The 13,586-nt window shown below is 36.8% G+C and overlaps 3 protein-coding genes across 5 annotated transcripts; 1 reads left to right on the forward strand and 2 right to left on the reverse strand.

Moving 5' to 3' along the window:
- Positions 1-1,098: 1,098 nt before the first annotated feature.
- Positions 1,099-5,291, forward strand: LOC111489558 (PP2A regulatory subunit TAP46-like). Its single transcript, XM_023137854.1, has 9 exons — positions 1,099-1,491; positions 1,600-1,722; positions 2,691-2,777; positions 2,927-3,025; positions 3,199-3,360; positions 3,815-3,850; positions 3,936-4,007; positions 4,287-4,567; positions 4,809-5,291. Exons 1-9 carry the CDS (start codon positions 1,411-1,413, stop codon positions 5,062-5,064), a joined length of 1,197 nt encoding a protein of 398 aa, XP_022993622.1. The 5' UTR covers positions 1,099-1,410; the 3' UTR covers positions 5,065-5,291.
- A 386-nt stretch (positions 5,292-5,677) lies between these two features.
- Positions 5,678-7,154, reverse strand: LOC111489585 (phytolongin Phyl2.2-like). The gene has a single exon (XM_023137893.1). The coding sequence runs from the start codon at positions 6,671-6,673 to the stop codon at positions 5,900-5,902; it is 774 nt and encodes a 257-aa protein (XP_022993661.1). The 5' UTR covers positions 6,674-7,154; the 3' UTR covers positions 5,678-5,899.
- Positions 7,155-7,807: 653 nt separating this feature from the next.
- Positions 7,808-12,926, reverse strand: LOC111489546. Of its 3 annotated transcripts, XR_002719398.1 has the most exons (5): positions 12,661-12,924; positions 12,299-12,475; positions 10,651-11,853; positions 9,654-9,805; positions 7,808-8,524 (listed from the first exon to the last, which is right to left on the reverse strand). XR_002719398.1 is itself a non-coding variant. In XM_023137834.1 (4 exons), exons 1-4 carry the CDS (start codon positions 12,676-12,678, stop codon positions 9,773-9,775), a joined length of 1,377 nt encoding a protein of 458 aa, XP_022993602.1. In that variant the 5' UTR covers positions 12,679-12,926; the 3' UTR covers positions 9,381-9,772. The 3 variants fall into 3 exon arrangements, 2 of the variants coding, with proteins under 2 accessions (XP_022993602.1, XP_022993601.1); XM_023137834.1 differs by lacking the exon at positions 7,808-8,524 and having other exon boundaries at positions 9,381-9,805; positions 12,299-12,421; positions 12,661-12,926; XM_023137833.1 differs by lacking the exon at positions 7,808-8,524 and having other exon boundaries at positions 9,381-9,805.
- Positions 12,927-13,586: the final 660 nt, after the last annotated feature.

Here is a 13,586-nt window from a genome sequence, read left to right on the forward strand (position 1 = left end):
TTCTAACTCTATATTAATTGAGTTTGAATTTTGTGCTAGGGGTGATGTTGAAATGGATAAGGTTTTTTCTTACTTTTTTTGTAATTTTTGTTTTTACTAAAAGTAAAACTATTTATTTATTTCCAAAAATTCAAATATTAATATATATTTCAAAAAATAATCTTTAAAATAGTTAAAATTTATTTTTAAGAGAAATTAAAAAAAATATAGGATTATGAAATTAAACATATATATATATATATATATATATATATATATATATATAACAATAAATTTAAATTCGTTCCGTCTAACAAGGAAGCTCATAAACGGATTTGACTTCGATAGCTTGTTCATGAACCGAATCAATATTATAAAAATTAAGATGCATGGATGGAATTGTTAGGTGAATATAGATAAAAATGGCAACAAATTTGAATATAAGGCAGGTTATCAACATTACATCATTGATACCCAAGAATATAAGGCAGGTTATCATATCTTCATTTCCTACCATTCACAAAATTCTGGGATGTACAGATTTGCTACTACCATAAAAGCTCCATCCTCACCCTTCGCATCTTAGAACTCCATATTGAAAGATCGTTTTTTTGCTCTTATTATTCGAAAGGGCTTCACGTTTAAGACGTTAGAATTGCTGGAGTTCCACGTTGTCTAGTTAAAGAGAATGTCATGGGTATATAAGCGAGGGGATGGTTAAGAGAACTTATGCTCAAAATGAACAATATTATACTATTGAATAATTGTCTACTGCTCCATTTCAATATGTACCGAATTGAACCTAAAAACCTGATAAAATTGTGTTTTAAAACGGTTAATGTATTAACACTTTGCTTTGTAGATTACTTCTTTATTTAAAGTGGAATAATTAACTCTCTTATTGTAATTTTTATTTATAAATCATAATTGATGTTTTATGTTTGAAAAATTGTAATATATGTTTATTGGGCCTATTATTTATGGGTCTTCATTTCATTGGGCCTAAGGCCCACACTATATTTAGAGCCCACGTTGGCTTCCAGAAGCGAGAAGTCCCTTCCAGTTCTGGCTTGCTTATATACACCAAAAAGAATCGGAAACGGCCAATTGGTATCTTGATGACGTGGCAAGATCTGGACGGAGGTAGTGCTGGTGGACGAGTCAGCACGGAATTCTTAAGACGCTAATATCACCGTACGCCGAAACGGCGGCTTATTGCAGTCGAACTCCGATCCCCGTTCTCTCATTTCTGATCTCTCTCTCTCTCTCAATAGAAGTAATTCTCAGCGATTTATACTTCAACGTTGTTTTCCCGTTTCTTGTCGACGAAACCTAGGGATTCAACTTCCGATAACTGACTTTTTCGTGTGAATTTAATTTCAATTCGTTTTTAGCCGGTTATTAGGGTTGCCTTCTTCGCTGCTGCACTAAATGGAGGACCTGCCTCTTCCATCAATTTTCGAACAAGCGAGGAAGATTCATAATGCTGCGACAGAGTCTGCGTCGGATCAGGTACTCTTTTGTACCTTCGTGTTCTTTCTAATACGTATTTTTTTTTTTTCTTCGATGGCCTCTGGATTTTGAAGGTTCTTGTTTCCTCTTTCGTTTTGGGAAATTTAGGATGTTGTGAGGAAAGGTTGTGATGCATTACGTAAGTGTGAGGACATGATTGGGAAGCTGGGCTTGTTCTCGGCTAATGAGACTAAGGAGGATATAAGCACCGGAAATCTTAAATATATTCTGGTAAGTCTTGATTTTATTTGATTTTATCGTTTCTTTAAGCCGTTTAGTTTTTGGACTCTACGTTTTTAAAATTGTGCTTGTCTTACTGTGATTTTCACATCACATTTAAATTCTTGCTAGATAAGTTTTTAGGACCTACTTTTTTTAGTTTTCAAAAGTTTTCTTGGATTTAGAAATCAATTTTAGAAAGTAGATAACAAAACGAAGAAATCTATAGCTTAAAGTAGCGTTTATAAGTTTAATCTTCAAAAACCAAAAACAAAAAATTATATGCTTAGTAAATACGGCTGATAAGGCTTTAATACTCGATCAAAAGAGTAGTTAGAAAGTAAAGGGAACAGGGGATCAAGCATCTGCTTAGCCTTTTGGCACTCCATTTTGTTCAAGTGATTTAGATCCGAAACTTACAGTACCAATTATTCGTAGAAGCCCAAATAGAAACCTCAAGAGCAATGTAATACCAAGCCTTCCTGACATCTCTCATGTACTCCATCTTCTCAAGCTTCCCAAAGAACTCACAAAATGGAGTTTGACCGCAATTATTTGTGTTTCAATCCATTAGCCACCTTTCGTTGAAAGTGATCGATCTATTAGTTACATGTGGAAGCCAAACGGTAGAGAGCAAGCACCACATAAATTCCTAATGATAAAACAATTTATAAACAAGAAGTCTAGAATCTTGCCAGCATGTTTTTCAGATAAAATTTTCGAAGAAAGATATACAACTCTTTGCCAATATATTTTCTCCACTGGTTATAATTTCATTACGCATAGTGTTCAGATATGAAATGGTTTTCCAAATAATTTATTTTTTATTCCCTCAAAATTTTCGCTTCAGATCTATCAGTTTCAGTTATTGTGATTTGTAATTGATATTTTTTTTTTGAAGTAGATAGTTTTTATGGCCTTTTCTGCAGTCACCAGAAAATCCAAATATTCTACCTACCTCTAATAGTTGTTCCCTGTAGGTGCCATTTTATCTTGCTGAGTTGACAGAGAAGATTGTGCAAGAAGACAGGATACCGATCCTTAAAGCTTCTCAGGCAAAATTAAAGGTGAGTGTTGCTACAATTTTACCACAGTAATAATGGAAGTTTATATTTCAGGGAAAAATGAATTATGTGCAATTGAATGATGAAATTTAATCTATTATCTCAAGGCTTCATTGTTAACTTATTGAAATTTGAATTGGCCATTTCTATAGGAGTTCATATCATTTTGTGAAACTATGGAACTGGTGCCAAAAGAGGAACTTGAAACATCTACTGAAGGAAATTCACTTGCAGATAAAAGGGCTCGTAAAGTAAGTATACTCGCATCTATGAATGAAATCCACTTGCAGATATAACGGGGTGATCAAGTTTTGATGTCATGACACAGATTTTAAATTATCCATTTCTTGCATAGTATTAGATGTAATTTGTGGATGCTATTGCAGTTTCATTCTTGCACTTATTTTTTAAATTTTGTTTCTAGATTGCACGGTTCAAACGTCAAAAGGCTGCTGAATCTAAGTTACTTGAGATAAAGGAGCGAAAAGAGCGCCGTGGTCGTTCAAGCAAAGCATCTGCATTGTCTGCTCCCATAGAGGCAGGAGAGGAGGATATGCTGGACGATGATGGAGAGGAAGAGCGTGAGGTTAGTTGTCTAGATTATATTAGCAGTAATATCTCATTTCCCTTTGTTTTCTATCACATTACCTGTTTTAAGCCATGAGATATTTCAAATTTAGTTAAACAAACTAATGGAAATTGTAACAAAGAGCAAGACAATGTGGCCTCTCATCTGTTGTTCAAGATAGTTCATGTTTTCCCTAAAAAGAAGAAGACAGATGGTGATGTGGTTCATTTACCTTCTCAACCTTTGCTGCATCCTGATCATATCTCTTGAAAAATCCTTTCTGTTTCTGTTATTCCACTATGTAAAGAAAGAAATCTGTCAAACTCAGTGAAACTTCAACATGTCTTACGCATGAAATATTCTTCACCCAGAGAGTGGTGCAGTTAGACTTTGGGCAGTGTTTGATGGGGGGTTGATATAATTTTGTATGTTTTCGTCAGTCGTTCACTATGTTGCATTCTCTTTGCTGCAGGCTTGGCTTACAACCATCACTCTGGCAATCTGCAAGGTCAGTTATGCAGAATTATTTAACATCTTCAGGTTGTTACCCTCTAGGATTGTACTCAAATTTACACGGAATGCTATATATTCAGGCTTTTGATCTACTAGAGATGCTGAAGAAGGAAGAAGAGATGCTCTCTTCCATTAAGGAAAAACAAGAAAAGGTTTGAAGCCATACTCCAAACTTCGTGGATGCATGTTCAAGGGGTGTCATGCATTGTTCTGTGCATTCATTCTGTCGTTAATTGGTGATATGATGTGTCAAATTAATGTATTCTCTTCATGTTTCTATGGACTTGGGAATTAGAGTGTAGGAAAAAAAAAAAAAGTTTTTGTCATGGAAGTGTTTGGCTAACTAGTCAGGCAGTTCATTCACAGAGCTGCATAAAATACGTGGTTGAATTAGAGATCTAAGAGCATTTGTTCTTTGCTATATATGTCAGGATGGCGACAAAAACTTCTCTAGAGAGATTCTTGATGATCGTATGAAAAGAGCAGAAGCTTGGCATCGTGATGGTGTTGTGAGAGCTCGATATACGAAACCAGCGCCACCAATCACTTGTGCAACTTTTGCTCAGGATGTACTAGAAGGGAGAGCAAATGTCTCTCAAGCACATGAACACAAACATCAGCCTCTCATATTTGGACCAGCTAGCCTTGTAAATGGACCCCTTACGAGTGAGCGGGAGAGGTTGGCTGCCCAGGTTTTCCAACCTGGCTTTAGGTATGTATTTGGGCTGTTTGTTATACAGTCAGTCTGATTAGGTTTACTATACTCGTACTCTGTCTACTGTTTAAGGAGGAAAATGTTGAGGTCTTCTTTCCTGTTGTGTTATATTTTGAGGAATAATAATCTAAATAGCCTCTGAAATTAAAGTTTGAAGTGTTGGGTAGGAAAATGAACATTGTGCAGTCGTAGGATATGCATAGATTCCTTAATTTATGAGTTGAACTTTCCCTGGAAGGTTGCCAACCATGAGCATCGAGGAGGCTGGGCTGAAAGAGATGGAAATGATGAACAAATGGCAAGAGAGAACTGCGAAGTTCATAGAAGAAGCAAACTCTTCATGGCATAAGGACGACAATCGAAAGCCTGGACCCAGTGAAGGTGATGAAGACGAAGATGATGATGCTGCTCAGGAGAAGGCAAGGGCATGGGACGACTGGAAAGACGAAAATCCTCGTGGTGCAGGCAATAAGAAGCTAACTCCCTGTGGGTAGGACGAGCTGTAAACAGACATTTTGCTAAAGTTTGATGAATCTGGGATCTGATTATACACGTACATGTAACGGATTCCTTGTTTGTGTGAGGTTGAAAGTACAGCGTGTGTAGTTTGAGTGTTTCTTACTGTAGGTTGGATGATAATAACTCTTGTACCATGCTACCATTCGATCATGTTTAAGCAATTTACTACCAGGCATTTGGAATCCTATTATTTTAGAATCTGCCAGCCCAGATTGTACTATTTTAACAGTAAGTTTGGTAACTAACTTTTATTTTCATTTTTGGTGAATATGTTTGATACCTTTAACAGCTCCACGGTTGATCTGCAGAATCAGATAAGCTCTTCATTCATTGCAAGGCTTCTTCCCATCATAGCTCATTCCTAAAATGCCCCTGAACCTAATGTTAGAATGACCTTTCTGCCCTTGAAGTTAATGTGATAATGACATGTGAATAGGTGAACTCTTAATGAACTAGCTCTAACACGAATGGGAGATGTTTTATTTTTCAAGATCAGGACAAATTTGTAACTGATGTGTAATTTAATGTTTGCAAGCAAGCAAGCTTAGATGATATCTTCGTTGACTAAATCCTAATTTCATGTTCTAATTGAAGGTTTGAAGGATAGAACTCAACTCCATTGAATTGGCAGTTTCTGAGAATCATACACAATGCATAGAAAAGAAACAAAAATCAAGAAACCCAGAAAGATTACCAGCAAAGCAAAGTAAAATATACGAGCTTGAAGCTTGCATGAATCATACATGGTGTTTACAACCCTGTTTTCCAGATGGCCATTTCTGCCAATGAAGGATTGAAACCCCATCAATTTCAACTTTCAATGCACCGAAATCCTCTGCAAACCCAAAGCCATATGGCGAACAAAACCAGACATACGAACAAATCGATGGACAAAACAACCCATACATGTTTCCGCCATATTTGCTTAACTTTCTGACGCTCAATCATATGGGAACCATTCTTCTGCTTCAGCAATGAACTATCTCTACTACACAAACCATTATTATGGTCATTCAGATCCGCAGAATCAACCATTGCATACTTCCCTGCTTCTTCATTAGCATCCCCAACTACCTTCTTCTTCTTCTTCTTCTTCATTAGGCTGCTGGGATTCGAGAACTTCGAAATCAGCGGTATCTGCTTTCTTTTACTTGAATCCAAGCTTGACCTCTGAGCCTCCTTCGATACGCTGTACGATGTGTTGTTGAGATTCAACCCAAGGAGATGCCGGAAAGTCGAATCGAACTGCGATTGAAAGCAGTACGAAGTGAAGTTCTCGAAACCCTTGAACGATTCGGTTTCGAGGAACTCCTCGAAAACACACCTTAATCGGTTTAAGAAACCACAAATCTCCGATTTGTAAAGGTCTTCATGGAAGATTCCGAAATAAACGAAGGGACCTTCGATCAAAAACATGTACACTCTCTTTCTCACGGTATGGGAGAAGATGGAGTGATGTGGAGGGGCCTTCTCGATGCATCTGAAAGCCAAGTCATCGAGATTCAACTCTCTCGTGAATTCAGCAAGGATTACAGTTCGACTTGCAATGCAGGCATATAACACGAGATCTGGATTCGAAACCATTCACGGATTCCGAAGACAAAACACTGCCTCGATTCTTAAAGAACGGACTTCAGATTTTCAAAGTTGAATCCGATCAAACAGAAATTCCAATGTAACGAGATCACAGAATCACTTCTGCAAAATCAATCCCACAGTAGATTTGACGGATTCACCAAAATCAGGTACTCCACATCAACTCTCTCGTTTTCGGCACACACATTTCTCAAATTCCTTGAACAGAATCCAAATAGTTTCATCCTAATCCTTCATCGTTCTCGTTAAATTAAATTGCTGAAGAGGAATACAAGAATCTGTTAGAGAACGAAATTTCTCCCTCTAGGGTTGGATTTTCTGTTGGAAGATGAAGAAGAAGTGGAGGAGACTCTGGTGTGGGAAACTAGTAGGAAACCAACAGAAAAACGATTGCCAGCGTGGCATTCGCGTTAATAAATTGCTGATATTACGTAAAAGCCCCTCAAATTCTGTGGCTTCACTTTACAGCCATCATCCATCTCTCTTGGAAAGAGATGGAGAAGAATTTTTAACAATTAGGTTAAATTATTAAATGGATCTATATTGAATATTTGGTCCTAAATTTCCAATTTTTTATTTTATTTTATTTTTTAGTATAATAAGTGTGAGTAAAATAAAAATTATATGTTAAGTTACATTATTTAAATTCTGACCTAAAAAATTTTAGGAAAATTAAAATTTGATCGACTTTCTCAAAACTAAATATTGTTATCATTTTTTTCATGAGTTTCATATTGTTACTAGTCGTCGCACATTGTCAAAGGAAGAAGATACAACTCTGCTCGTGTAACAGCACAATCCCACCGCTAGTTGATATTATCCACTTTGGCTCGTTATATATCGACGTCAACCTCACCGTTTTAAAATGTGTTTGTTAGGGAGAAGTTTCCACATTCTTATAATGAATGATTTGTTCCTCTCTCTCTCACCAATGTGGTATCCCAGAGCTCGTTATGGATGAAGGAAGAAGATGATAGAAAGAAGGATGGGGAGGTGGTAATACAATAGCTACCACCTTCAATAAGTTAGCAACTAAATTTATAACATAATGTAAGAACTAATATAAAGTTATGAGTAAATATTTAAAAGTCTGATTTTGGGCTAATTGAGAGTGTTAATATCTTGGGACATACAAAAATAATAACATTATGCTTCAAAGATTACATTTTTGAAGCTCTTGAAACTCACCAAACAGTCCTCACCTTCACCCTCCCAAAAATCTTGGATAAAAGAATTTGGGTTTGGCTATGGCTATTGAGGATTGTAGCTCAATGGGGTGCGCCTGTTTCCCCCTCTTCTTGCATCGGAAATCAATTGCTTCTTGAACATCACAATGAAAGCTTCCACTCTCTCATTCAATTCCTCTTTCGACAACCCAATTTCCTCTTGTTCTTGTTCTTGTTCTTCTTCTTCTTCTTGGAGTTCTTCTTCTTCTTCTTCTTTTTCCCTCTCTTGATGTTTGATCTCAACCTTTTCTACCTTCTCAGCCTCCTTGCACTCTCTGTTTTCGATCTTTTTCTGCTTTATTTTAGCATTGGCCTCTTGGGTTTGGCTTTCGCTGTAACTTGAAGGACTTGAAGTGAAGAAAATTGCTACGAGGATGAGATTTAAGAGAAGGAACACCCAGATCCGCCATTGTTCAACCAAGAACAGAACCACAGCTCTCTTCAAACAAGCTGCCATTAACAATGCTGTTCCTGCTGATAACAGAGCCGTGCCTATAGAATCCTTATCTTCAACCTCTGCTTGCTTTGATTCTCTGTAACTTTCTTCTGCCCTCCACATATTTGATGATGCAAAAATCAGCTGGGTTTGAAGTTGAACTCTCAAATTTGTGCTCTGTTTATATGGAGGGAAAGGAATTGAGTTTATTTTGTTGGGTTGTGGGGGGTGGGCCAACATTGTTAGCAGGCTTTAATGATAATCAAAGGAACAAGGTGCAGCTGCTGGGGAAGACAAGAAGACACAGATGCTAAAGCCTGCAATTTCCACTGCCACTGCCACTGCCTTTTTCTTTCCTTTTTCTCTTTTAGTTTGTATGTGAATTATGATTGCTCCAACTTAGGAATAGGATTGAAGTGTTGTGGGGGGCGGTGGTAGAACTGTTCATTGTTCATGGTGGGTTGGGACCTGGCGTGCGCTAATTCCTTGTCTTTCTAGGATATCTAGTTCATATGTTTTAGAATCCCACTTTTTAGCTTTGTAGCTTTGTTACGAATAGAATTGTCCCTTTTCGCTCAATAAGGAGATGACTTTGAAACTATCGAAAAATGAGCGTTGTTGTGATCGTTAGTCGTAGGTGGGTGATTGTGTGAAGCTTAGCCTTCTTTTGAGTTAGAGATATATCAGTGGGGGATTTGAGTCTCCCACCTCTTGATCAAAGCATGTGCTTTTACTTAAAATGAACATATCTCAACACTAATTGACATGTACTACTTTACTTTCTTTAATGTAAGACGTTCAAATTTTAACTTTCATTTGAATCTTCGCGGATTCCAAGAATTAATTTGAAGATTTACTACCTAACTAAATTAAATTTAAACATTTAATAATAAGAACCAATGAGTCTTGGAAAGTGGTAATCACCTGCAAAAGATCTCATTTCTCTCTTTTTGGGTACTAAAAAGTCTTTACCTTTCATCAGTGAGAAAAGCAATGGAACGTCAGTGCTAAGTTGATGATGATAGAACAACAATTCAAAAAAGTAGAAATATAAACTCAAATGCATGCTTTTCTTCAAAACATGTTGTGTTACATAGATCATCACAAAATGACCCTACTTGTTTCATTTCACACCATCACCACATTGAAGCTCATAATTCTTCTGATATCTTTTTGTCATTCATTTTTGTTTCTATAAATTAAACTAAATATTAGATACCCATAAACTATGTGAAGAAGGCACAAGCAAAACTGCACAGAACAATCTTTCTTTCTCTCTCTCTCACTGATGAATCTGAACACTAACCTGTGGATTCTTTTTGGAAAAGTAAATTCTGAAGAACAACTCCCAGGAGACCGACGTGCTTGATGCCCAATCATATCCAGGTTCTGATGGTGTTGAAGAACGAAAAGATATCACCATTATTACTGCCATCTTTCTCTAGACAAAGACACAAGCTGCCGGAAAAAAAGTAAAAAGTTTAGAAATTTGGAGCGAAGTACTGAGATTTTGGCCAACCAAATGATGAGAATATATGGACATAAATTCATCAAGTGCCTAAGCGACTGGATCGCGGAAATTCCAAGCAAGATAACCAACATTAGTCTTACTATAATTATAATGGAAAATTAAATACTCCTGTTCAAGTAGCTTCAAACCTTCACATTGAGGTTTTCTAGTTGAATGTTAAAAACTCAACTCTAGAGGGGTGTTTAGGTAAGGGCGTGGGGTTCTTGGTTTGGCTTTTGTGTTTGAAACGGTTAGGAATTACGAACCTCTACAATAGTATGAAAGTCTATACTGAGCATAAGCTCTCATAACTTTACTTTTGATTTTTCCAACCGGCCTTAATTAGCTAATGTGGGACTCCCTCCATACAATCCTCAACCGACACTTGCATTTGGTTTGGTCAGTAGATTTTTTATTCTAATCTCCTACTTTGCACAATCTAAAATAAATCATAGAAACTCACAACCCCGGGAACCAACTGCCTCTTACGAACAGTTCGAAGTCAAGTGATTGCTTTTCCTTTTCCTGGTCGTATTTCATAGGTGAACGAGAGAATGATTGACCTTGCTCGGCCAAAAAGCTGACTTGGGCTAATGCCAGAAGAAAATATTGAACTCAATTCAGGAGTCAGGTTTCGGGTCCTAAAGGAACATTAATAGGAGTTTTTACCATTTAAAACACCCAAATATTGCATGCTTTACGGGTTCTGTTCCCCATTCTAGATAAAGTCTCAACATCTTATATCAGTTCATCACACGTTCAAAATTGCAAGGGAGAAGAATATGCAACCAACCTGACGAGCAACTTGAGACAGATGTCGACTCTCCTTCGTTGATTCTTTGATCAAGTCAGACCTCTCAAACTCGGACTCAAATTTGAGTTTCTCACCCAACCACTTTTTTCCATTGCTCTTTCCAGGAGAAATATTTTCATCAGAAATGCCCATGGCTTCCCTCTTGCGTTTGCTTTGTCTAGTACATCTGATCATCATTTTCTTGTCTGTTGATGTGAGTCCGGTATCCAAGCAGTTTAATTTCTTCATCTTCCTCTGATGCTTAGTCGTGTTGGAATGATCTTCACCAGATTTCCCATTATCATTAACTTGATTAATGGAAGTCCTACATGGAGACAGTACAACAGACATATCGCAAGGATTGATTGGCTGATCAGGCAAGTGACCATTTAAAATTCCTCTTTTCATGTTTCCTTTTGGTTGACCTCCATTAGAATTTCCACTTGCATCTTTGTAACTATCAATTTTATGCTCCTCCGGCAAACATGAATTTTGTGTCACATTCCCACTATCAGCCATCAGAGATGGTTGATACTCACTTTTATCAGAACTCACGTCACCCACTTTCAAATGTGGGCCAGACGTCCTTCTCGATGTATGGATCTTTACAGATCTATTCAACACAGCATCATGTACATTCTTCCGTATATCTGTCTTTCCAGTTCTGGTTGAGAGGCCTCTTTCCTCCTTGTCCCTTCTTTTTACTAAAGGTTCATTTTCCTCAAGGACTTGGCTATCTTTTACATCAACACCTGAAGATAAACTATAATCCAGGAAATTCCTTTCTAGTGCATGAATTCTCTGGGGGCATCTCTTCCTAGATAATCTATGCTCCTTAGTTCTCACTACCGTGGAGGTAGAGTCAGAATCATGAGAATGGACAATGTCCACTTGAGAAACAGAAGATTGTTCGATAGACTTTGGCACACTCTTGGACATTGCTTGGGCTATCTGTTCCATCTTTGTGTTCTTTAAATTAGAAGAGACTGCTTGCAGTTCTGATGAGAACGGACAGGAAGAATCCGGCTGAAGAGTAGACTGGCTGGAGAAAGTATTGTCTTTTTTCTCCTTCTCCAACTGGGATTGCACCTCTTTCAACTTTATTCTAAGATCTGCTATCACATCCTCTGCCCCATGAAATTGTGCTTCAAGTTCTTCAACTTTTTTCCTGTGACATAATGATGCAATTTCTGTTTCACGCGTCTGCAAATGAGAATGGTATAACCATTTGGATGAAATAAGAAAGAACAGTTGGAAGTAGCTACTGTAATAATGATGCAACATTTAATACAGAATTTCGCAAAGTAAAAAATGATAACTGCACTTTTATGAATTTTGTTTAAGATTTGAAGTAAACTCTCAAGTGTTTAGGTAACCACGTTCTTACACACAATCAAACTGGAAAATAACCATTGTCTGATACGAGCAAGAAATGAAGACGAAGAACATGTCATTGCATAGTAGAATTTTACAGTACCATTACAATGTAGAAAAGCATAGGTGGATAGCTAACCATCAGAAACACATAATGATACGATAAGCCTATCCAGAAGAGACATTGAGACAATTTACACAATCATTGAAATTTGAAAACAAATAAGAAGGAAGAAGACAAAGTGAAAATAAAAAAATTTAAAAGAAAAACTACCTTAGAATCGATCATGTTCTTCAAGCGAAGGAGCATCCTGTGCGCCTCGTCCTTGACAGAACAAAGATCCTGCTGGAGACAAAGAGCTTTGCGTTCGGATACCATTACGCGAGCCGCTGCCTCCTTCACCGTGTTCAGAATTATGTCAGCGTAAGCCTTTTTGAGAGCCACCGTTTTCTGAAAACACTCAAAGAGATTCAAATAACAAAAAAAATCCAATGCTTTCCGACGCTTCAAAAACTCGAAAATCAGGAATCAGAAACAAACAAAAAGAAATCAAATCAGTAGAGAAGTAAAGTTGGGCGTCTGTTGAAGGAATGAACGAAGGTGAAAGATGGAGAAAATGCGGAACAGAATAGTACCCGGTGTTCGTCGTCCATGGCTGAGTAAATAAAAACTTGGATCTCGGATTAAGCAGATGGAGCAGAAGCGGAACAGAAAGATCAACGAAACTCAACTCAAAACTTCAGCTTCGAACTCTAACCTCTTCTCATTCCATGAAATTGCCTTGAAAATCAAGTTTGAATTTGCTTAGATTTGGGTTTGTTCTTTAGCTGATGGGGATGGTAGCTTGGGGCGCAATTCGGCGGGGGAGCGGTTTCTGTTACGATGAAGGAGGGCAAGAAAACGACGATGTTCAGAACAGTGGGTTGTTGAAACGACTGCGTTTTGATAAAGTTCCCACGTAAGCCATTCAGATCCGAGGAACTTCGAGTGTGGGACCCATGAGGAAAATAATAATTATTTATTATTTATTACTTTCACAGCACGGTCTCAACTTTTCCAACTTCAAATTTTGAAACCCGGTCGCACATTCCATTTTTTAACCTTGTTCAATTTCAACGTGCAAATAGCTTTATTTATTTTTCCTCTTAATTAATTATTTATTATTATCCACCTCAATTATTGTTAAATTATGTTTAAATTGCTATGTTAATTCAAAATTTTAATTTTTTAAAAGGGGAGAAATTTTAAAATATTTTAACTGAAATATATTTTACTTAAATTCAATTGGATCATTATCACTTGATTTAAATAGGATTGTATCTTACGACCCAAATTTAATTTAATTTAAAATTATACAATAATTATACAAATCAAATTAAAACTACTATGGGAATTAAAAATGTAGAATAACTCGAAATAATATAACCAAATTTGTAATTTATTATTTTTTTTTTTCAAGGGATAGTTGCAAAAATAGAAAAAGACAATAGTAAAATTGCAAATATAGCGTTGGCTTTTTGAAATTTGCAAATGTGGCAAAAAAAAAAAAAAAAAAAAAAAA

This window comes from Cucurbita maxima, unplaced genomic scaffold (genome assembly GCF_002738345.1).
Source record: "Cucurbita maxima cultivar Rimu unplaced genomic scaffold, Cmax_1.0 Cma_Scf00014, whole genome shotgun sequence".
NCBI lineage: Eukaryota > Viridiplantae > Streptophyta > Magnoliopsida > Cucurbitales > Cucurbitaceae > Cucurbita > Cucurbita maxima.

What these genes read in the sequence shown, in the direction of transcription:
- LOC111489558 (XM_023137854.1), top strand. Translation starts at nt 1,411, where the DNA reads ATGGAGGACCTGCCTCTTCCATCAATTTTCGAACAAGCGAGGAAGATT. An exon ending in CAGAGTCTGCGTCGGATCAG is followed by an intron (nt 1,492 to 1,599) that starts GTACTCTTTTGT and finishes TGGGAAATTTAG; the next exon opens with GATGTTGTGAGGAAAGGTTG. An exon ending in TCACTCTGGCAATCTGCAAG is followed by an intron (nt 3,851 to 3,935) that starts GTCAGTTATGCA and finishes CTATATATTCAG; the next exon opens with GCTTTTGATCTACTAGAGAT.
- LOC111489546 (XM_023137833.1), bottom strand. An exon ending in AGAACATGATCGATTCTAAG is followed by an intron (nt 11,854 to 12,298) that starts GTAGTTTTTCTT and finishes TCTCATTTGCAG; the next exon opens with ACGCGTGAAACAGAAATTGC. An exon ending in TGTCTCAAGTTGCTCGTCAG is followed by an intron (nt 9,806 to 10,650) that starts GTTGGTTGCATA and finishes TTTTTCCGGCAG; the next exon opens with CTTGTGTCTTTGTCTAGAGA.
- LOC111489585 (XM_023137893.1), bottom strand. Translation starts at nt 6,673, where the DNA reads ATGGTTTCGAATCCAGATCTCGTGTTATATGCCTGCATTGCAAGTCGA.